The sequence below is a fragment of the Squalius cephalus genome, assembly GCF_949319135.1.
Source record: "Squalius cephalus genome assembly, chromosome: 25".
Taxonomy (NCBI): domain Eukaryota; kingdom Metazoa; phylum Chordata; class Actinopteri; order Cypriniformes; family Leuciscidae; genus Squalius; species Squalius cephalus.
This window is the reverse complement of record NC_137146.1, coordinates 11,458,164-11,481,163: the sequence shown is the minus strand read 5'-3', so window position 1 is coordinate 11,481,163 and position 23,000 is coordinate 11,458,164. Positions and strand designations below refer to the sequence as shown.

General features: G+C 37.4%; 1 protein-coding gene across 2 annotated transcripts in view; it reads right to left on the bottom strand.

Annotated features, from left to right (window-relative positions):
- Positions 1-23,000, bottom strand: part of ctnnd2a (catenin (cadherin-associated protein), delta 2a) — a 273,543-nt gene that overhangs the window by 137,500 nt on the left and 113,043 nt on the right. For both annotated transcript variants that reach the window (XM_079862649.1, XM_079862650.1), the window contains exons 4-6: positions 11,278-11,312; positions 10,485-10,601; positions 2,550-2,743 (exon numbers count right to left, since the gene is read on the bottom strand). In XM_079862649.1, coding sequence (XP_079718775.1) covers positions 2,550-2,743; positions 10,485-10,601; positions 11,278-11,312 — 346 coding nt within the window. The remainder of the gene's footprint in view (positions 1-2,549; positions 2,744-10,484; positions 10,602-11,277; positions 11,313-23,000) is intronic.

Sequence of the window (23,000 nt, the reverse complement as noted above, 5' to 3'; positions counted from 1 at the left end):
CAGAAGTTACTGCATATACATTGCACATACGACGTCAACCGATGCCGCGTCTGTGACGCTTCACGTTGTCACGACAAAAAGACTAGCCTGTTTAATTTTTTTTGGTCCTCCATGACGGGTTCCATCACATCTGTGACATTGACCAATAGAAGCACAGAAGCTCTTTCAAACATGTCGAAACAAAAGAGAGACGATTGTATTGGTGCTGTTAGGTGGAATTATGAAATGAAGGAAAGGTTTGTGGAGCTATGGCAACAATACTCCTACCTATATTTTATTTCCTTGAAGGACTACTACGACAGAGTGAAAAAAAATCAATACTGGCGAACGATAGCGGAGGCACTTCAGCAAAATGTGAGTGCTGGAATTAGCATTAGGCTAGTAAAAACTATTGCTTGTCACACTCTTCTTCATCTACTGCACATCACAACTGCATATTGCCACCTAGTGGACTCTTCCATCTCAACATTCACCTTGCTGTTGTACCCGCACCGTCCGCACGGACACAAAAATTGGGCTGCACAGGGGCGGTGTGCTCGGACATCTACAAACGGGCAATGCGCGGACCATTGTGTAACGCAGATGGCCAAAGTATACTTTGAGCTTAAGTAATTCAACCTCACTAATGAAATAATTGGTTGTTGGGCAACTTGGTGATCACTGTAACCCAAGGATGGGCAATGTCGGTCCTGGAGTGCTGCTGTCCTTCCAAGTTTAGTTCCAAGTTTTATTTATCAGGGTTGGAGCTAAACTGGCTTGGACAGTGGCACTCCATGACCGAGTTTCCCATCCCTGTCGTATCCCATTCCTAACGTAAGTCTTTGCTTTGTCGACATGCTTTCACATAATCTGAAGGTTGTAAGATCAAGCTTCACATGGGACAGTGTTGTACAATTGCATTGCGCCTGAACAGTGACAATAAAGAGCTTGACCAACTTGGCCAAATCACCTGATTCTTTGAAGACTATCACAGTACATTCTTGATGCACGGTCTTTATATCACAATACTGCTTCTTCTAGATATATTGAAGCCCTGCTTAGAGATGGTTTACTATAAAGAATTAAAGAATAAGCTGTGGAATGTAAAAAGGTTCTCCTGTGATATCAGGCTTCAAAAAGCTTTTTGGTTGTAACTGTAATCTTTATTTTCAAGAGTGTGCTGCTTCTCCTGATAAGACTTTAATGAATGAGATAGAAGAGATGGAAGAATCCTCTCAAGATAGGATTGTGAAGATTTAAAAAAGGCATTTAATAGCTCAATATCATGTTATACCAAGGTGTAATGCAATTATACCATCATTCCTGAATGCTTTATCTTTCCATCTCTCTCTCTCTCTCTCTCTCTCTCTCTCTCTCTCTCTCTCTCTCTCTCTCTCTTTCTCTCTCTCTCTCTCTCTCTCTCTCTCTCTCTCTCTAAGAGGGAGAAATGCATCCCGGCGTAGAGAGAAGAGAAACACCTACTTGAAGAGACTGTAACTGGTTCCTGATGTGGATGAATTATTTAGGGAACAAGAGGTTTATGGTGTTAAAAATATCTACATAAAAGCACCTAACTGATGTGTTGTGTTATATAAACCCATCCTGGAGCAGACAAGCCCTCTTCAGATTACCCTCCACACAACCAACCCAACAGTCCACACGAACACAAAAGAGAAAGAAAAAGAGAGACCCTGGAAACACAATACATTTTTTTGGCGTTCAATGTGAAAAAAAACAACATCTTTCTGAGAAACCTAATTAATTTTAAATGAGAACGTTTTCAAAGAATCTTTGCAGAGAGGCCCTCATCGACTATCTCAGAAACAAGTCCGGAGTGCTGAGGACGCGCTGGGCATCTTTCAATAAAAGACAGAGGGCCTATGTGTCCATTAAAAGTGTCTAAGGATGTGAAAGGCAAGAGAGCAAAAGGGAGGGCGAGGGAGCGAGAGAGTGAGGATGTGCCAATGTCAGCTTTATCGTGACCGACCGCTCAGGCACTTCTTCTATCATTTGCATGTGTTAGACATCCGGTTAATTAGCGAACATGGAGGAAATTAAATGTTTGTGGTCTGAACAGACTTCGTACCTTTTTAGGGAACATTTCTAGCTTGTAGCAGGTGTGCGAGACTCATTTAAAAGAAATGAAAGTTGGGAGAAACCGCCCTGCAGGGTTTGCTGTAATTACAGTCTCATCAACAGGGCACAATTTAACTCCCCGGATAATGACAAAGTTTGCCTTGCACACGCTCGCCGCTCGATGCAATGCAGTACCACTGCCGTCTGCTGACAAACGCTTCGGTTTTGCAGTTAATTGCTTTAATCAGGTTTTGAAATCACTTTTTAGGCAGCAGCTTGAAACATGATCCCAAGCTGGAGCCCGGGAATCATTCAGTGCCAGTCCCAAAAAAGAAAAAAGCAGAATCGCTACAACATCCCTGATCACGAGAGACTCGCGGTGCAGAACAGAGCAGTCGCGTCGAAAAACAAAGAGAGAGGAGGTGAAAATACAAAAAGTGAGGGGTGGTATTGTAACGAGACCAGGAGGAAATAAGGAAAGAAGCAGCGCTCACCTGGTTGTAGCTGTGCACGGCTCCTCCGGGCTGGCCGCTGGAGCGTGGAGGGGGCTGAGGCTGCTGGGTTTGTGGTGCGGACAAGCAGTCGCTCAGGGCCAGGGTCTGGTTACTATGGTAGCTGGCGGAGTACTGGAGGGAGCCCTCTGGGTTCGAGCTGAGCTGCAGTGAGCTCTGAGAGAGCAGACTCGGTCCTGTGTGCAGAGCGCGCAAGAGAGAGAGAGAGAGCGAGAGATGGAGAGAGAGGGAGAGAGCAATTCAGCAAGGCAGCAATGCAGCCCTCAGCCTGGCAGAAATGGCATACATAATTTATTAGAAGGGGAGGAGTGAAATAGAGAGAGAAGCAAAGAAGCGAGCGAAAGACAGCACGAGATGGGGATTAAAATGACGAGAAAACCCACAAGCAAAATAACGTGCGAGAGGAGAGAAACCAAGAGAAATGAAGTGTGTATGCGTGTGTGTGCGCATGTCAGCAAACAACTGAAGAGCTGGCAGAACTAGGGATGGGCTTGAGGATAATTGATCATGATCAGTCATGAAGACTTGAAGAATAATGGACTGATGGCTTTTTTCATCCAAACTTTAAAACATTTAGTAACAACTATACACAAATGTGTCAAAAAAGACCCCATTTTTTAATAAGTTATATGGTATAATTGTATAGCAAAAGCTGTAAAGTCATCATTGCATTAATCACTAGCTGGAACTAGATCCGATTTGAAAGTGCAATCTTTGCAGTAAGTGTCATGTAACTAATTAATATATCTCAATAGTATATAAAGTCCTTTACAACAATGCTTAAACACTGGCAAAATGATAAATCAGAGCTGTTCTAATTTTAAGTTAGCACATTAATAAATGTTTAAACATTGCTGTTAAGGACTTTATTTATCAGTGAATTATATACAGTATGTATGTGTATACATACATAGATTATATATAATATATAAATAGAGTATATATACATACATATATATATATATATATATAATCCATTATTTCCATTCATTACTAATAATAATAATAACAAAAATAGCATGTGTGCCACCTAAGCCCTCTCTTGTGTACTCAGTTTATCATTTATCTGTCAAATACTTAAACATAATGACCAAAATGTCCATCCCTGTCAGATTACAAAGATAATCAGCTACAGCCAAACTGCGTGTTTGGAGAGCGGCTCTGGGACAATCTGACAGCAAATGAGATTGCATCAACAATCATAGTTTGTCAAGATGCTATCAACCCTGATGTAGCCTTCAGCAAGCCCATGTTTGGACTATCAGTCTCAAACAGATTAGCCGCTCCCTGAAACATACTGTGAAAATAATGATTGTTTTTTTCCCCCTCGACTCACAAAATACTGTGCCTTTAAAAACAGCTTGAGTTAAAGCATCTCAGGTTTCTCAGGAGGAGGATGTTGTCTGCTCTCCTCGTGCTACACAATAATCTATGGCTCCTCTATCAGACAGATCCATCAAGCTGGTCTGAAGAGATAAGAAAATTGGTGCATTATTCGAGTCCATAATAGCCTGCTGCTCTCATTTATGTTTGCATTGATCTGTAAACCCCTGATCAGACGTGGGGAATGCAATGCTTTCAAAGCTTTGGTTATCCTAATGCTTTCCTCTGTCCTGGACCCTTGGCCAAATTATCAGAAGGTCATCAGACTTCATGGCATGGCAAGGTAAAGTCTCAAATGCCATTAAAGTTGATCAAAAGCTGCAGTACATGAGAGACTGCATGCTGAACTATTTCTTTAACGCTGTCACATAAATTCTAATCCTAATAATGTAGAAACAACTTAAAAACATAAAGACAGTAGGCTATATTTTAGCATCTTTTTATGAAATAGCAGTCATACCAGTTCAGATTTTAACTTGCCCTGTCAAAATGCACAAAAAGTTTGCTTTTGTTGTTTTTGACTCATTTAATCTTGTAAACAGTGCTTTACGATTTTTAGGTAGGCCTAACAGGTAGGATATATACAGAAATTGAATAAAGTTATCAAACACTTCGCAGGATTTACTGCATACATTATAATTTAAATACAGATGAGTCCTTATTAAAGCTACAAAAGTAATTCAGTCAAGAGCAGTAAGTGTCTTCATTGCATAAATTATAAATTAAATATAAATTAATCATTATTAAAGCTACAAAATGAATCAGTCAAGAGCAGTGAGCAAGTGCTTTTCTATTTTCCTTCTGTTCTTTGATTATCCTTAATGACAGACAGCAGCAGGTTTATTAGGCTGCTGTCACTTTAAGACCTGCCACACATGATGTGGATCTGATATACATCCCATTTTCTCGTAACTCTTTACATTCATTTAAGACTTTAACTCATTTAAGACTGTGCTTGTGAGGATACTCGACAAAACGGGCATTTTGGCATAATTATGTGTGATTTTTTGTCCGTTCAAGCGCTGTCTGAAGTGGCTTTCTGTGCGTACACGATTGTGTGTGTGTCACACAGGAGATTCATAGACGTGTACCAGTACTGCATTGCGTTATCTTTTGCGTCTTATCGCACTTGAAGGGTTTAAAAGCATTTGCATGAATAAGAGAGTGGTCATATAATGTAAAGCTTGCCAGCTTTACATCAAGGATGACAGGAAAAAACGTTTGCTGCGTCAATTGTGTTATATATTTTTAATGCGTTAAACTGACCAAATTAATCACGTGTGTTAACTTGCTAATTTTGACAGCATTAAAAATAAAATTAAATTTGGAATTGACATGGGTGAATACCATTTCTGTTCAATGACCATAAGGCCATGTTATTGGCCAACTCTGATAATCAATTGACTAAATATCATCCAGACTGATATATTGCTGTCACTCATGCTAATATTCGAATGTGCTTTTTGTTCCTTTACTTTTATACATATGTGTTTTTTGTTTACGTCTTTTTCAGCTACCAGGGAATCATTTTCTCATTTGAAACAGCATGTCTAAAAGGCTGCAGCTACAGCATCACAGCAGTGACCCTAAATATAGCTCCTCACCTAGTGTAAGACACTTACACAGCTCTTAAATATCTGACTTCCCCCATCCTCAGTCAAGCCTACCCAAGAGATCTGCCGTGCTCTCATTCACCTCCTTAAAACAGAGCGGCTAGATTAGTTTAACTGAGGATAACACCTCCATACATGTAAATCAGTGTTGCTGAAACTCAAACATCAAAGAGCTGTGCAGTTCTGTACACTGAATCACACAAAATAAATCACGCACCCCCAATGTACAGCCCTCCAAAAACCATTTCAAAAGCTTATGTGGGAGGTGTTCATATAGGAACGCTCCTCTTTTCCCATGTCTCCGTTTCCCTTCCCCAATAAAGCAAATTTTTGTTTTAAAGTTTTTATAATATGAACATTTTCAATACCACTGAAATTTCATAAATCTCATCACCAATTTCAATATCACAAAAAAATGAATGCCACAAGTAAAAAAAAAAAAAAACACTGTCAAGCTCACTGAAGTCAAGTAAGCAGCCAGAGATAAATTAGTAAAATATGAACAAAGAAACTAATTACAAGCAATTGGACAAAAAACTACAATTGAACAAAGTATAATATTATAATATTATAAATATATTATATATATATATGTTATAAACAACTTTGTTTACAAGGATACTCATTTTGACACATACGAGTGTGTATTTGACCGTTCAAGCCAAATAAGGCGCCAAAAACAACTAAGTTCAAGACTCACGCGCTGTATGAGCAGCGGCTTCATTTGCGTGCATCTCTCACAGCGCTCAGAAGATTTTCTTAGACAGCACAAGCACGAAAATAGTCCTCTTTCGCTGCTTATTGCACTTGAATAATTTAAAGGCTAATTAAAAGGCTTAATATACATTCAAATGATAAGCTTTCATGACGGAGCAGCACGGGTACGTCACGTGAGCGTAACTGCGATAGAGACGATAGTCAAGAATCTCTACCGGTTCACAAATTTCTACCGGTTAATCGTAACTACCAGTATATCGCCCACCCCTACTATAAGTTATTGTTTTGTACACTGTAATGGATTATAAGATTATAATAAACAGGTACGATTTTAAAACGTTTTCTTCTCAAATCAATATTTCATCTCCCAGTCAATATTTACAGTATGTGGTGAAAATCTGTGCATTAAGTGATACGACTGTACATTATTCCTTCAATGTCTGTCTTGTTTGAACTTGTTTGTTCGTCTAGGCTCAAAGCTGCTTGCTATGAACTGTTTTCAATATTTCATATCTAATTACAAACTTATGTGGCAAGTAGCTGTGTAATAAGCAAGATAATGTACATCCAGCTGGCTGTTATCGAAAAATAAACCCTCACAGCGTGATGAGGACCCGAATGCGAAGCTTGATATGTTATTCCATACTTAACAGCATTTACAAACAGTTTACAATGTTACATAATCAAAATAGAAGTAGCCTACTGATCATCTTGTTATACTTCACAAGCACATCATAAAAACTTTGCATTTTGTTTAAATTGTCTGTAAGATATGGTTAGCTAATGGTACCATTTGTGTTGACTGAGAGCCTCAACCAACTCCACTCCAAAAATTACTAATAGAATAAACAGACCCGATAGACAGCAGAAGAAAATTGGTTAAATTACAGTCGTTTCTCCTGCCATGGTAAGAAGAAGGTGCTTGACAACATTTCACGTATACTTCCAGGCTGTTAAATTAACCTCTGGATGGAATAAACTTGCACTAAAAATATATAATCCCATCATGGAAGTGCATGGACTGTTGGACACATATAAAATATTACCACAAGAAGCACCTCTACTTTTTATGCTGGGCTCCATCTCTCTAGGATGAAACATTTCATGAAGAATCGGCTTTTTTATGTTCTTTTACAAGGCTTGCAAGAGCAAAAGCAAAATCCTCATGCTGCTTTGACTCAGTACAAGAAAGAGGGTGAAATGGATATATAAAATTAGATGAAACCTAAGGAAACAATTTGAAAAGTCTGACATTACACATAGCAGGCACTGAGGCCGATGCCTTGTAGACATCAGTCTTTTTCTTATTCCTGTAATGCTTAGATTACTAATGCATTCTGAACCAGCTCCATTCAAAGAATTTGAGAGCACAGAGGCCAATGTTTGTTGGCTGTCAGATAATGCATAAAAGCGTGTCCACATTAGACACCTCCACAACACTCCAGCTACTTTATGTCGACTCACCCTGCTATCAGATAAATTATTGAAAGCCACCCCGTTCTTAGCAAAACGTTAGAGCTCACCGTAATTCCAGACCGTTATAGTAAATATACTTAGTTTCAATACATAATTCATGGCCTTTTATGTTAGGATGTGGTGTTCTAACGCCTGAAGCCCAGAGAATGTTGTGGTTGAGATGTGTGTTCAGAAGAGGCGTTATCTGTTTTGATTATTCCGACTTTAAAGCTAGAATTGGATTGCAAAAACCTGTGGCATTTTTCTCGTCGCCAACTTTAACAGAATGTGCAAAGTCAATAACTTATTTGAAAGCCTCTTTGAACTCCCAAAAAAGATCAATGACATGCAACTTTTCTGGGAGGAGATCAGGAAAGTTTTCGGTGGGGTAATATATCCTCCATAAAACAGACACAAAGCCTTCGTGTTCTTAAGAGGGGGAAGGGGGAATGAGTGGAGAAGTTACACTTCATCATAGAAAAAGATTGATGAATTCTAGTGTATCTTGCTCAAGTATCGTCCATCATGGTTGGCTATAGCAGCCCTGGAGTATACGGAGATGAAGTGTGTTGATATTGTATAATCTTATTTTCAAAAAAAACAAAACACTGAAAAGCCAAAAGAGTTGCAAATAAAGTTGCAAATAAAGCGAAGAATATTGGAGTACGTTTTACAAGAAAATACTATTTCAAAATTGTTACATTTTATTTAATGTGTTACATACTAACAGTACTTTGTAATAATTTGAAAATGAACTTTTTTTTTAAATTAAATCTCACGAATTAGAATTTCGTAACGGCGTTTTCAATAAAAACTGGAAAATTGCTACATACCACATTCTACTGTCAGGGAAAGCTGAACCTGCAGAAGAATTCACCAAACATGAAACTTTCATCTTTTACTCTCTCTCTGTAACAGCCTCATTCTGTTTTGGTTTCGTTTTCATTCTGTTCCCTGTTCTGGTTTGCCTGAGTTCTGTTTTCTAATTAGTTTCCATAGTTACTCATTAGTTTTAAATCTTTTCTTAGTTCCGTTGATTACTCTGTGTGTATTTAAGCCCTTAGTTTCCTCTGTTCATTGTTCAGTGTCATTAATGTTTTACGTGGTTGTTATTTTTCCCCGTGACTCAGAGTTTGGTATTAAAGGCTGTTTCTGCTCTATTGTTCGTCATTGTGCAATTATTACTGCAAACCATTCACTCTCACCGTTTACATTTTTTTCCTGCAAAATATGTTAAACAACATTGGATTTTCATTGTAATAAATATATTCTTTGTTGCACAGATGAACGAAACAGGTTTGAAACAACATGAGGATGAGGATTTTCATTTTTGGGTGAATTATCTCTGTAACAGATTTTATTTGCCAATAATGGAGTTTGTTTTTTTGCCCACAACAGACAGAACTCTAAATATATGTATAAAAATAGACTTCTGCCCGTATGTTCTGGCCCACAACTTTTTGCTGTCTTAATTTAACATGGCATGCAGCCAGATGTAGTTTCACAAAAATGACAAAAATAAATGTTATTACCATCCCTAAATAAAACGCTTTAGGTGCAATGTACAACATAACAGGCAGTTTAATTATCAAAACTGACATAATAAATTCAATGTACATAACATTAATCCAGACAGATGCTCTTAGTAACCTTCAAAATGCAGATACAAAGTGAGACAAACTGTTGCCTTTTACAGTTATTGTCGTGAAAAGGCGATGGTAAACATAATTTTTGATTGTTGCACATTATCTACCTAGTATTATTAATATTTTATTATTAATATTTAATTTTATATTTTATTTTGCATGTAGGATTATTTAGCTTGCTCATTAAAAGTGTGGGAAAACTCTCAAAATGCACTTTTGCAGAAAAATATGCAAACTAAATTGCTCAAAACCTTTATCAAGACATTGTGATTAATATCAAAAGAGAGAAATCAAACTGCTGAGACAGCAGGATGTGAAAATTGTTTTAATTCAATCACTGATTTTAACAACTGCTCGACACTGACAACATATTCGAAACCAACTAGTATTTTGCGCACCATATGGAAATAATGGATTTTTTTCCCCCAAACATAATTAGAACTGTGCCATTTTTGAGATTAGAAATGTTCTGCAATTGTGTAGAGAGTCAACACTCTCTATGATTTTTTTTTTCTTTGCCAAAAGGCTCTGTCTGGAAATACTTTCATATTATTGCAATAACTAGCACTAGAATATTTGATGCACCAGTTACCACATGCACTGCCAATATTATAGATGCCGTTAGTGACATTAGTTGTTCAGAAAATCTATTCACTAAACACAGTAAACAATTTTTAAGTACAATCAACTTGAATGTTTAAGTCATTTCAACTTAAACTACATGAAACTGACTTGAAAAAATGTTGAATCTTCCATAACATAAAAAGTTGAAAACTGCTTAAACTATTTTGATGAGTTTAAGCAATATAAGAAAATGTATTGATCATATAATTTTTTACAGTGAATAGACATACCCTCTCTAACAAAAACCCGCCCTCCCCCATATGTGCTGCCCTGTTAACATGTAACATTATTGACAGTAAATGTCCTCCTTTCAAATGAGACATCAATAGTGTGACTCTTAGCCAGGTTGTTAAGTTCTACAAATGAAATCAATGGTCAAAATCTCTTCACTAATTGGTAGGATTAGTTTTATGCTTCTTTAATGGACTACATAAAGCATTCTCAGGCACTCCTTCAAAAAAAAAGTGATGACTACTCACTATCAGCTGTGGTGTATTCCTGATGATCCAAGATCCCAGACTCCTGTAGGGAGCGGATACATGAATCCACCAGTTCCAGACCTGTGTTTAGTTCATCCTCAATGTCTTTCTGTCCATCTGGTGGGAAAAAAAAACAGGAAGGTTAATCACGCATACACCCCAGACACTTCCTGAAGCCTCATTCGTCACACTTGGTCTTTGACCTTCTGACCTTTTCCATTCACCTGCTCACTAAGCATCTAAACAGGCTAAGATTGAATTTAATTGGCTGTTTGGATGACCCTGTTAACCATGCTGCTTGTTCTGTCAGAAGTGACAGCCAACTCTTCCAGGGCCAGTGTGGTGTAATTTGCCAAGGGATAAAGGGTTACACAAGACTCCTAAGACAAAAGATTAACCTCTCAACTAGAGCAACAACCATTCGGCCAGAGAGCAGGGTGCCAAGCTGGGATTTGTCTCTCTTTAGACACATAAGAGAGTGACGCAGATGGGAAATGTGTCTGTTTAAAGATGATTACATGTATATGTATATATGTATGTGTGTATATGTATGTATATGTATATACACACACATACATACACAGTTAAAACTTATTTTATTCTTTTATTCAGACCAATAACGTGTATTCAACACATTTTTCAATCGTTTTTTGAATACTGAAATTCATAAAGATGATGCAATGATTCTGTATGCTGCACAACTAATTCACTCTAGTTATGAATGCATTCTCCCCCCTAAAAAGAAAAAGCCTGGCAGCAAAATTGTGCAAATCATAAAATAAAATTAATTTACCTTGGGTATTCCAGCGAAACTGCTCATCGGCTGAACTGTAAAGTAGAAAAAGAACACAGTTGGAATTAAAGTCTCCCTCACCAATCACATTTCACACATTAGCACGGGCGTATGCACTTTTTTCCAGGCAATTGTGTTCACGTAGATGTTTTCATTGGGCCAATGAGAATAAATCTATATTTAAATTCAAAAAGCCAAGATATTCTACTGTATGCATGACATGACATTTTATTTTTATCCAAAAAAGAGGAAATGTGAGCATTATGGAGCGCCAAACACTGTCATGTAATGTAGGTTTCATTCATACTGGAAAAAGTCCAAAACGGACACCTAGAAGTAATAACTTTTGTTCCAGAAAATCCCTTATGGACAAAGGCAAATCGCTGTAGCTGAGTAAAAAGAAACATTTTGACTGATGAAACGTCAAGACAATAAACACACTATGGTTTACAATATATGGTTTATGTGTGTTTTTCAAGCCATCATGGGGTATTTTCATAACGATAAAGTATATGAATAATGCAGTGCTAATTGACAGCTTTAATTACAGTATTAATATATTTTGTTTGCTACATTGTAGGCAATAAAATCCATGATGACAATGCACAAGTGTTTTTAGTACATCAACCAATTATAAAAGAAATTATAGGGAAAAAACATGACAGAATACAAGTTATTGTAGTGTTCAGCAGTGTATTGGATTTCCTAGAAAATTACAAGCAAGAAATACAAAAATAAAACTAGTCAATTAGACAAAGGTCAGAAAAAAAAACTGCCATTACACTTGACATTTCTACGCCCCTGCACATTAGCATGCATACCGTACAAAATAACATACAGTAGAAGTAAACCCTGCTGAAAAGAAAATCCTGCTTAAAAAAACCTGATCAATTTAATGCATCCTTTCTGAATAAAAGTAATCATTTGCTAATTTCTTTTGAATTATAATCAAATGTGATTCTTTAAGTTGAACAATAAATCATAAGTAAGTTGCTGAGTTGGATTAATTTTTTTTTACTTCAAAAAGACCTACACCGTTGCTTAGTGGTTTAGTCCCATTTACTCTCTTCCCAGCATGCACTGGGGCAAGATTAATTTACATGGCTGAACAATTGCTAGCTTTATTTACATTATGGTTCATGATGTTCACATTTAGAAACTTATCTTGTGACTTCAAGAGAAGTCTGTTCCTATTAAAAACGATCTTTTAGGTCGGTATTTGACATTTTAACAATTAATGTTAATAGACTTGAACACTTTTAATCATCATGACATTTTATCATTGAACATGAAAATAAATCTCCATAGAATCTTACATTTACAAATAGGTAATATTTACAATGAAGGCAGATTTTAAGTGATATCAACATCACATATTAAGTTTAGTCACAACATTTAAACTCAAAAAGCCATGTAAACGTTTACCTTACTTTTGTAATCTCATTTTTACAGTATGATGCACGGCTTCGATGCCTTTTTTTCTATCCGCCTGATACAGTAGATTTGAGATGTAAGAGAATAATTGTGCAGCCCCAAACAACTCTCATAACAACACAACATCGCTGACAGGAAACTACAGCTGAGGGTGTCACTTCACACAAATGCAGATTTGTTTTCCCACTCTCCCAGATCTGGGATCAAAGGTTAACCAGGATAATGCTTCCCACCCTTTAGACCATCATTATTATAAAGATTTCCTATTCACTGAGAAAGAATTACAAATGACATTGTACAGGCACATAGTGGGGAATGAGACTGGTGCAGAATATTGGATTTCCCGGCCCGTGATCGATAATGTTGGTGCCTGACTGGTCCAGAAGAAGGAAAAAGAGAGAGAAAGGGAGAGAATAGGGATGGAGTTAGCTAAAATCAGCTCTGTTGCGGTTGACTGCCCATCTACTGTATAGACGCCTTCAGGCGTAGCATGCTGTGACCCATGATCCTGTGCTGCGGCAGCCTGACAAACTGTTAGAGGGTTTCCTGCATCGAAAAAAGTCAATTTATCAGCAGTAGATCGTTGCACAAGGCACCATGGGGGGAAAAAAAGTGTGTGTAGGACCAGCAAAACGTCCTACCCCCTATGGAAAACTCTTCTGCTGCCCACCGCTGTCCCCCATCGTCAGACAATCATGGCCATTTATTCATTCAGCCTACCCTAGGGCTGCATTAAACAGCAGGCATTGGGAATACATATCTAAAAAAAAGTGGAAACGACTGGGGTGACATTGGAGTGACGGTAGATATTTACAGCGTGTGCCCTTGTTCAAGGACTAAGGGGGCAGAGCTGCTGTAAACTATAAACAGCAAGGAAGACGTCCGGGTCATTTCTGAAAGCAGAAGAACCTGCGCGGTCACGGAAGACGGCGTAGCAGGAGAATTCCATTAGAGTATGCATGAAAACACTTCAAAACACACAAAGATGCATCGAGGCAGTGTAGAAGAGTTGTTTCATGTGTATAATGAATCTATAGGGCTGGGTAAATAAAAGTTCACATGGAGTGAATCAAGGGAATTGAGAGCTGTTTTCTTTTTTTTTCTTTGTATAATAGAATAAAAAGTGCATGCACTGTGTCGAGTTTGGACACTCGGGAGGTCCTGAGCCATTGCACACGTTACGAGTCAGTTAACCTGATAATCTTGTCAAAGTAGCTGGTACACGGCACTACTGTACATCACAGCGAGCTGGCGGTAATCGTGTGAGCTTTCGGGCTAAACACGGAGACTGGTGCTTTCAATGTTGCTACTGCTATAGCCTTGGATACGTTTTATTTTATTTTTTTAAATAGGTGTGCAAATGATTTGGTGAAAAGCAGAGAACAGCACAGCCATTCATTTAAACAAAAACAACTAGAGAGTGTATTTGTGTAGCCTGACTACGTCAGACTTCCTACTTCCGCTAATTTCATTTCGCTCCTGTAGTCAGTCTGAGATAGCAGCGTATCTTTCAGTTTTCCACCGGCCTGAAAACAGCCGGGCCAATCAACGAACAGAGGGCGGGCTGAGAGCCGTGACGTAGACGCTGATTGTACCGTGGTGGATGCGTACTTGCGTAGATTTACTTCACATAATCTGCAAAAGTCGTTCACAGCCATGTTCACTCCGGTATTTCGCTCAATGGTTTAGTTTTTGCATCATACATGTGTTTACAGTGGAAGTTAGATGCGGCTGAGCATGCGCATAACACACGCCATAACCAAACGTTATGTGATTGGCTTACGGGTAACCAATGATTTTAAACTTCAGACAAGCGCCCCCCCGCGAGAGAGAAAACACTTCTCTATTATGCTATTCCAGACTCTCTCTACGAAGCAAAGTGAAGTAGCAGAGTCTGGTATTACCAGGCTAGTATTTGTGTGCGTTCTTGTATATATGATTTTGAGAACTCAAATATGTATAATGAGTAATACCCAACGACACTTCCTGTGCCCTCGTAAACCAAATGGCTTTAAAAAAACACACTAAACTGTGTTTGCTGAAATTCAAAAAATGGCAAAAGTTTTGTGTGATAAGTAGGTTTAGGGGTAGGGTTAGTGTAAGAGGATAGTTTGTACAGTATAAAAACCATTACGCCTATGGAGAGTCCCTGTAAACCACATATACAAGTATCTGTTTGTTGGTGTGTGTGTGTCCAAGTATGAGCATCCTGTAGGGTTGCAGCCACTGGGCTATAATAATATTCATTGATCTAGCCTATGTGACGTGGTTGTGTATGATTTGTCAATAGAGGACAGCCTATACACCGGTCAAAATCAGGCCGACTCCCCAAATTTTAAAAACATTATCAGGAAAACATTATCGGGAAGTGCTCATAACGTATTCGACTCGACTCTCACACAATGCGAGCTGTGACTATACGATCTAATGTTTTTAAAGTTTGGGTTAGCTTTAAGTGAGTGTAAGATACTGTTAAAATTGATTTTTCTTATGCTCACCAAAGTTACATTTATTTGATCAAAAATACAGTAATATTGTGAAATATTATTACAATTTAAATAACCGTGTTCAATTTGAACATATTTTAAAATGTTCTTTATTCATATTTTTGTGAAAAGGATTCCTTGAATAGAATAGAAAGTGCAAAAGAACCGCACTTATTTGAAATAACACATTTCATGCCTACAGTATGCTGTATTAACCTCACAGAAATATAAAAATGTTCTTCAGAAATAGCGAGATGGTAAATTCTACACGCACATCAAGTTCTGCAAAGGGGTTTAGTGAAAGGCCCTAACGCAAACCCCATGAGGATGTTTAGAGTTAGTTCGCTTGAGGAAACATTACTTATGAACTTACATTTGAGACCAAGCATCTCAAAAGTGAAGGACAGGAGAGAAAGTTCTCAGCTGACAAAATTATTATTTTTTCAGCAGCTTGTTTATACAGATTTCTTCACTTTAAATAATGCATGAGTCTGGAGTCTGAATAATAAAAATGTTGACTTGTTTGAATGGGAAATGGTTCTAATAATCAAAAGCTTTTTATATAATCGTGTGCAGAAGGAACGAATAAACCCGTGTGAATACGTCTGGAATGAAATGCTGGCGTGATTCGATAGGAATGTTTCTTTTTTGTCCTGTTGCTTTGTCAACGTTTGAGAGAAAAATTACATCAAAGCATAAACTCTGCGTCACAACTTAGATCGTTCCTTTTCAGAAAATCGTTACACTCTCTTGGAGAGCTTCTCAGCCAATCGAATGCAAGGCCAGTGTTAACTGTTATGTAATGCTGATTATTTTACAGCAGGCCAATATTTGAAATAGCCTGTCTCTCAAGCACACTTCATCACACCAACAAATCACTTCCACTCCTTATGGCTTGCGGTTTCATTTCCAAGAGGCTTTAACACGCAACGAACTCCGTGGCCTAGCAGATTTCAGCTCGAGATGCTGTCACACACCTTCTGTTCAGATGGATGAGCCGGAGCCAGACGCCAGCGAACAAGGCAGCCAGAACCACCAGCATGATTGAGGAGCCTGTAGACCTGTGACAAGGCTTTTAATTGCAACCTGTTGGCAAGTGCAAACGAGCACACGGCCAGAGACAAATGCATGCTGGGATGCATGCAAGTGTCAAAACGGGGCGATGGAAGTGCATTATGGCATGTAGATTTGCTACATGTCATCTGTGCTAAATGAAACAGATTTGAACTGCAAAGTGATGAAAAATTAACACCTCTATTTCTGATGCTTAGAGGCTTAATGAACCAAAAGACAAAAATCACATTCACAACAGCAATTTGAATAATTCAGAAAAAAAAAAGAGTTTATTCTTCTCATTATTATTAGAACTATTAAGATGACAATTACAATTAGGGCTGCCCCCTAACAGTCGACTAAACGTTAGTCTTTCACAGTTTAATGAACTGCACTGCTATCACAAATTCAATGATATTTTGATTATTTGTTCAGCCCTAGTACATAGAAATGCTATTTCTGCCATTCTCTCCATGAAAATACTTGACACCATAAAAGCAGTCAGGCCTGATGCACTAAACCATCTGTGGTGCCTTGCTCCTCTTGACTGACCGCAGTGAGTGTGTCTGTGTGTGTGAGTGTGTTTGGATCACAGCAGGCTATGCTCCATCAAGACACCACACAGAATTAGAGGAGTCTAATTCACTTAGATGGATAGGTACACATTCTACACCCATCTTTACAGCTGGTTCGAAAACCCTAGTTACATCACAGATTTAGCAGTGCTCTGAAAACTATCTGCTACACAGGCCTCCAAGCAAAGTTGTCCTTCAATAAAACATACATTACCCCACCAAATCTAATAAAGCAGCTGTAGTCAGAATAAAAGATGAGACACAATTAACGCTGGCTAAATATAATCTTATCAACTGCAGTAAAATGGCACAGCTAAATCAATAACAATTACCGCAAGACTGCAGATCCATACGTTACACATACACCAGACTGAGCTAACTGCAATATTAACCTCATTACCACAACATCTATAGTGTAAACATTGACATCCATCCCCGATGGGTCCTAACAAGAAATAAATGTATCTTTACTCAACCAAAGCCCAACGACTCTGCGTGCCAACGCTGGATGTCTTGGATAACTCACTCTGAGGTCTTGAATAAGATACAAACTCTCTCATTCATGACTTTGTGGGAATTAGATTCAGTGGACTTGTTCCAGAATGCTTGATTAGAGTAAGGCCTTTAACTCAGACACTTTAATTGCCTTCTGCTGCCAGTTCAATTGAGGGGGCACTTCTTTTCTATAGGAAAATCCGCCACACGGCATCCCACTTATGAAGGAAAGGTTAAGGTGCCAAACATTGCGTTCCCATGGTCTCTATACCCATAACCAGGGACGTCACTAGGATTGGAAGACAGGGGGGGCTTAGCCCCCAGGGTATTTGTAACTTGCGTTTATAGAAAATCTTACAGTGAATTTGAGTAAAAAACAGCTATGTACTGTATGTTTAGCTGTATTTGTCTCTTCAACCCCGTTACCATCTTCAACCCTGTTACCCTAGTCTCAACCCTGTCACACCTACATTTTTATTAATTATTTTTTTAAGTTTATGAATAAGTAATTTAAAGTTTGTTGAACTTAGTCAGAAATGTTCAGAGCAATCATAAGAATACAATTTCTGGTAAGCTACGCTTTTTTATTATTTCAATTCAATTCAATTATTGTATTTTGATTTAATATTGACTCATTTGGATAAATATTATGTAGGCTACACAAGGTAGGCGTTAATTTTTCTCAAGAAAAAAACAACTCACCTAAATGCGGTAAACATGCAGAGAGCCCTATCAGCTGGCAGTATTATTTAAGGTTAAAAATAACTCAAATTAAATATAATGCGTTTTTTTATATAATAACAACTTTATTTAATGATATAATTAAAAATATAATAAATATGTAATATAGAACACATATTTAGCAAAATACTCTCTATTGCTCTTTTTTTCTTGCCAACTAGGCTACGTGCTGTAGCCTATTATGGTCATTAAATGGCTTTCCTGAGGTAAATGTGACATACTGTAGGCCTAATTGTTCTCCAGCTATGTTATTGACCTCTTCACGCTGATAAAAAACACTGATTGATCGATATTTTGTATGAGGAATATACATTTCGCTAAGTTGTAGCCTACTACTGTATCTTTCAACAGTGTTCGTGTTTTTTTACTATTAGCTAGTAGAGATGATCGGTTCACGTGCGCTAGGGATCTGTCACGTCACATTTACAAGTGCCAAAACGGTATTTATTGTTTGAATTTCGTAATAAAATTGACAGAATCTGAGAGTTGAGATTTATATCATAAGTAACCTGCTCTGTCTAGTCTGTCGGTCTCCGTGTCCTCTTTGCTTCACGATTTTTCTGTGCGTGAGAAAATAGATGTGTGGCGCGAGAGCGTGTGAAAAGTGTCAATTGCGTGTGTCTCACGGTGAATGCGTGAGAGTTGGCAGCTCTGTTACGACTCTTTGCACTGTCCAACTTCCGACTTTTCGGTTATTTTTTGTAGCTGGATATATATCATTTGTTGCGTCTAAATATGAATGAGGATACGGTTATTGATAAATCGAATTGTTATTGTTGTTCTTGTTATAATTTAGGGGGCCTAGGAACATTTTGGGGTAGCGTCAGCCCCCCTAAAATAGGCCTAACGACGTCCCTGCCCATAACTGTACACAGAGTAGATGCTGTTATGATGACATTACAAGCTATAATGTAAGAGTTAGTTTTGAGAGCATTTAAGGAATATTGCGTACACTGCCTCAGTTCGTTGTTTCACAGTCGAAAAAGAAATGGATGAAAGTTGAAACTGTACAACAACAAACTATGGAGACGGCAACAACAATAGACGGCCATATGAGCGCTTAAACTATACCACAACTCCAGTTTAAACAAGTATAAAGAATTTATCATCACTCATAACTTCTGGAGAGAAATATCTCAGACACTTGACAAAAACTTTGCAGTGCGCACAAGTCAAATTTCCACGCAACACTTTCAAATGGAGCAAACTTTGAAAGGCTATGCATTCGCTGTATGCATATGCTAAGCGTTGGTGTAAATACTGAAGTATACAGTGGTTTTTAGTGGTGAGGGCACACACGGGTACGTTGAGTTTGAGTCTGGCACGCAACATTTCCCAAAAATGTTTCCCTCGATCAATTCCTGCAAAATGGCACAATAAAATAAAAAAGAGACTGCAAGACACACACAGAGCAGTAAGCAAAAGTTAGTGTTTCCCAACACTTAACCAGTAGTTTCTTAATTTCTTTATGATATGTGATGCAAGTTTAATCAAGGACTTGTACAGATGAAAAGAAAAAAAAATGACATTTAAAGGAACCTAAACAAAGTCTGAAAATACATGAACCTGAAACCCTACAGATAACCCAGATCTGTCCTGCGCTGCACTAGGGAGGCATCAAGCTAAAGCAATAATGACAAGTCTGAAATGACTGGCCCTCTTTACAAGCAATTAAAATCAACCTGCCATAGTGCACTTTGTATCTTTAAAAGTATCTGTATCACAGAGATTGACAGAGACTATCATCAATAGCTGTGGAGAACAATATCGACAAAGAATGGTGATATGCATACTTCAATAAGCCACACAACTACATGGGAAAAGAGAATATGTGCACAAATGCAATACACAAATTTGGGGATTTAACATTTACAGCCATTGTTTACCTTGACCATTGTTTACCTAAAAAAAATGACTATGGTTGGTAGGGAAACAAGTTAATTTTCTGGCCCGAACTGAAACTCTTACAGAAACCTTTTTGAAATTTTAGCTCTTCATTATTAAACGCTTAAATAAGACCTGTTTTGCATGCAGCAGACTTCAGGCTTTATTATTATTCTGGGAACATTTTGGTCCCAACACACACACACACAAATCTCACCCACAAAAATCTCACCCCTCACCACACACACAAATGGAGACCAATGAAATCTCAAACCGTCTGGGACCAGTTAATGTGAAATACCCAAATATGTGTATTATTATTTTCAGTGGGAATATCAGACATTAAAGGTGAAGTATGTAAGATTTTTTAATGTAAAATACATTAACACAGTTTATTGTGTTTTTATTCATTTTCATTTTTATTTATATTTTATTCATTGATTATTATTAGTATGCCATTCATAGGTTTATCTCCCCCAAAATAGTAAACATTGAGCCACCCAGGCACCATCAAAACATTGAGAGTGGTCCGCTTAGATCCATCAATAGCTGTTTCCATCCAGCTATTTTCATGCACATTTTGGGACATGGCATAAAAACACGCTGGATGGAAAGAATGCACATAAATGTGCATAAAGAGCTTATGCGCTCAATTGAGTCAGATAAACTTTTTATCCGACAAGAAAACAAACTACGGTGGAAACACATTTGCCGAATGAATTCCTCCATGGACATTAAAAAAAGACGTGACTTTGCGATGGGACGGCATAACTGGACCAACCAGCAGACCGATCTCATTGCGCAGCGTCTGAAATGCTGTTTTGGTTGTTCTGAAATGCCTGAGCAAAGTCTGTCGTCAAAGTGGTTTAGTGTAATTACCTCCCAGAACTCTTACACAACTGTGTTCCCAAACAGCAGGTATCCGCCTCCGAAAGAAAGATAACTTTAGTGCGTTTGGTATGCGCGTTCTGAGGAGTAAGTCATTTATTATATACGAAATAATTATATACAGTACAGTGGCTTCTTCTACTGCAGCAACTTCCATTTTTCTTAGTGATATTTAGCGGCAGTTTATCAGGAAGTGACGACATTGTGTTCTCGCATATGTTAAATTCCCAACTTTGGATAGAAACTTCGCTAATCTCTTTCCAGATTAACGTGAGTTTGGGACGATGGCTGTCACGTAACATGGGAAATGCCAAAATTCGCTGCACTTAGACCTTCAAAGATTAAACAGGTCATAATAAACAGAATGTTATGTTTTCCCACACTAATATAGTTATTGTTTTAAAGTTATCTTTATAGTAGGGCTGTCAAACGATTAATCGCGATTAATCGCATCCAAAATAAAAGTTTGTGTTTACATAATACATGTGTGTGTATGGAGTATAATTATTTTCTATATATAAATACACACACATGCATATATATATTTAAGAAAATGTGTTATTTATATATAAAATATTTATATATAATATAAATTATATATAATATAAATATATATACACAGTATATACATGCAAATATTTCTTAAATATATACATGCATGTGTGTGTATTTATATATAGAAAATAATTATACACCGTACACACACATATATTATGTAAAAACAAACTTTTATTTTGGATGCGATTAATCGCGATTAATCGTTTGACAGCCCTACTTTATAGTTATCGTTCTTGATGTGAATGGGCCTTTAGTCTCCTCAATTGCTTACTTATGACACATAGCAACACAGCTAAAAGTATTCCTAATATATTGGACCTTTTATTAAAATTAGCTACTTTTACCTGTTGAAACATGCCTTCACAAGAACCCGTAAGAGCTGTGATTATGATGTTTGATTTTTGAGTCCTGAAGAAAGCCTCTTAACTGCTGATGACATGACCAAATATGAACCTATTATCAAATAAATAAAGAAAATGAAAATGAAAGAAAATGATCATTTAAAGAAAATGATCTGCAGAACGAAAGTCAAAACCCAAACAATCTTTAACTCTGCACAGTATAAAGAGGATGATGCTGCAGACAATGTAGATAAGAAGCATTTATGGTATTTAGAGGAAGGAAATCCATGGTTGACTGCTTTGCTGCCTTCTCGCATCCTGAAATGAAAAATGAAGTTTTAATTTTAGGACTCCATCAAAATGGAGCACAAACAGCTAACAGGCAGTCTATTTGTGTACCCTTCAGGGATGCTCTGTGTCTGCCTCCATTTGCCTGCAGACACACACACACACACACACACACACACACACACACACACACACACACACACACACACACACACACACACACACACACACACACACACACACACACACACACACACACACACACACACACACAGAAGCCATTATAGCACTGATGAGAAAATATTCCTTTCTGATACAAACACAAATGTCACACACACATAACCTCACACAACGGGTAACGTTTTCCTCCACCTATACGGCTTGTTTCAAAGGAAGATGACAACCTTTCGACTCAGATTCAAACTTCACATCCTGTTGCTAATGGTCACACATGCCCACATCACCGGAGGGACATTTATCTCTGTTTAGTAACTCATTACAGTAAACAGACATCCGCAATTTAGTGGCCTGTCCCCGGCTGAAGCTGTCCACGGAAATGTCCCCGTTGTTTACTGTGCTAAATCATATTTAATAGAGCAGAACATGCTATATGTGGTAAGAAAAGGCCTCATCATAATTATGACTTATAAGTTTTGGTTACACATTAGTTTATAGATTTAGATTTATGCATGACATGTTATTACTGATTTCATTTACAAATTACAATGAGCAAATTGTATTATTTTCTATATATTTGTATTATTATCTTTCAAACATTATTTATGATTTATTTATAAATAATATTGTTATAATAAACTAGATTTATTTAGATTCATAATATATATATATATATATATATATATAGTTACATTAATTAAAAATAATTATATATATATATGACATTAAATAATACATTTATTCTTGAATTTTATATAATTACAAAATGATACTATTTTGCTATATATATTAGATAATAACAT